Source organism: Charadrius vociferus, unplaced genomic scaffold (assembly GCF_000708025.1).
Source record: "Charadrius vociferus isolate BGI_N301 unplaced genomic scaffold, ASM70802v2 scaffold2552, whole genome shotgun sequence".
Lineage (NCBI taxonomy): Eukaryota > Metazoa > Chordata > Aves > Charadriiformes > Charadriidae > Charadrius > Charadrius vociferus.
In genome coordinates, this window is record NW_009647108.1 from 37,369 (window position 1) to 37,891 (window position 523).

At 64.2% G+C, this 523-nt stretch overlaps 1 protein-coding gene across 1 annotated transcript in view; it reads right to left on the reverse strand.

Moving 5' to 3' along the window:
• The window catches only part of LOC104296003 (bifunctional coenzyme A synthase-like), a 14,571-nt gene that overhangs the window by 3,803 nt on the left and 10,245 nt on the right, over positions 1–523 (reverse strand). The window contains exons 6-7 of the mRNA XM_009895825.1: positions 487–518; positions 65–279 (exon numbers count right to left, since the gene is read on the reverse strand). Of these exons, the coding sequence (XP_009894127.1) occupies positions 65–279; positions 487–518 (247 nt within the window). The remainder of the gene's footprint in view (positions 1–64; positions 280–486; positions 519–523) is intronic.

The following is a 523-nucleotide window of genomic DNA, read 5'->3' on the forward strand; positions in this document are numbered from 1 at the left end:
CCGCGGCGGATGGGGGCGAGGGGGCGGGAAAGGGCAGCCCACCGGGCTCCTGCGCAGGCATTACGTTTTCAAGTCTCTTCTTGTTGACGGCCTCCCCTCCCCTGCGGGTCTCCTCGCTGACCACCAAGCACTGCAGGTCGGGGTCTGTGACCGAGGGGCCGTAGGGGTCGACCAGAGGCACGATGTCATAACGCAGTGAGGGATTCACATCCTCCAGGAACTGACGCAGCTTTGCCGCTCGCACCTCATACGGCTCGATCAGCTCCGCCAGGACCTTGTCTGCCAGGCACCGGGAGGGGGGAGAAGCAAAAAAGCGTCCGTTTAACAACACACAGCTCCTGGAGCAGCGGTGGAGAGCGATGGAAAACCAAGACTGGGAGATGGAGACAAACCCTCTCCGTGACTCTGGGGGGCTGCCTCCTTCTGCCCCCTTTGCCCCCGCTGCACGCCTCGCTCGCTGGTGCGAACGGCACACTGGGTCCCCACCGTCACCCTGCCTGGATAGCACTGCCCGGGCACTGTG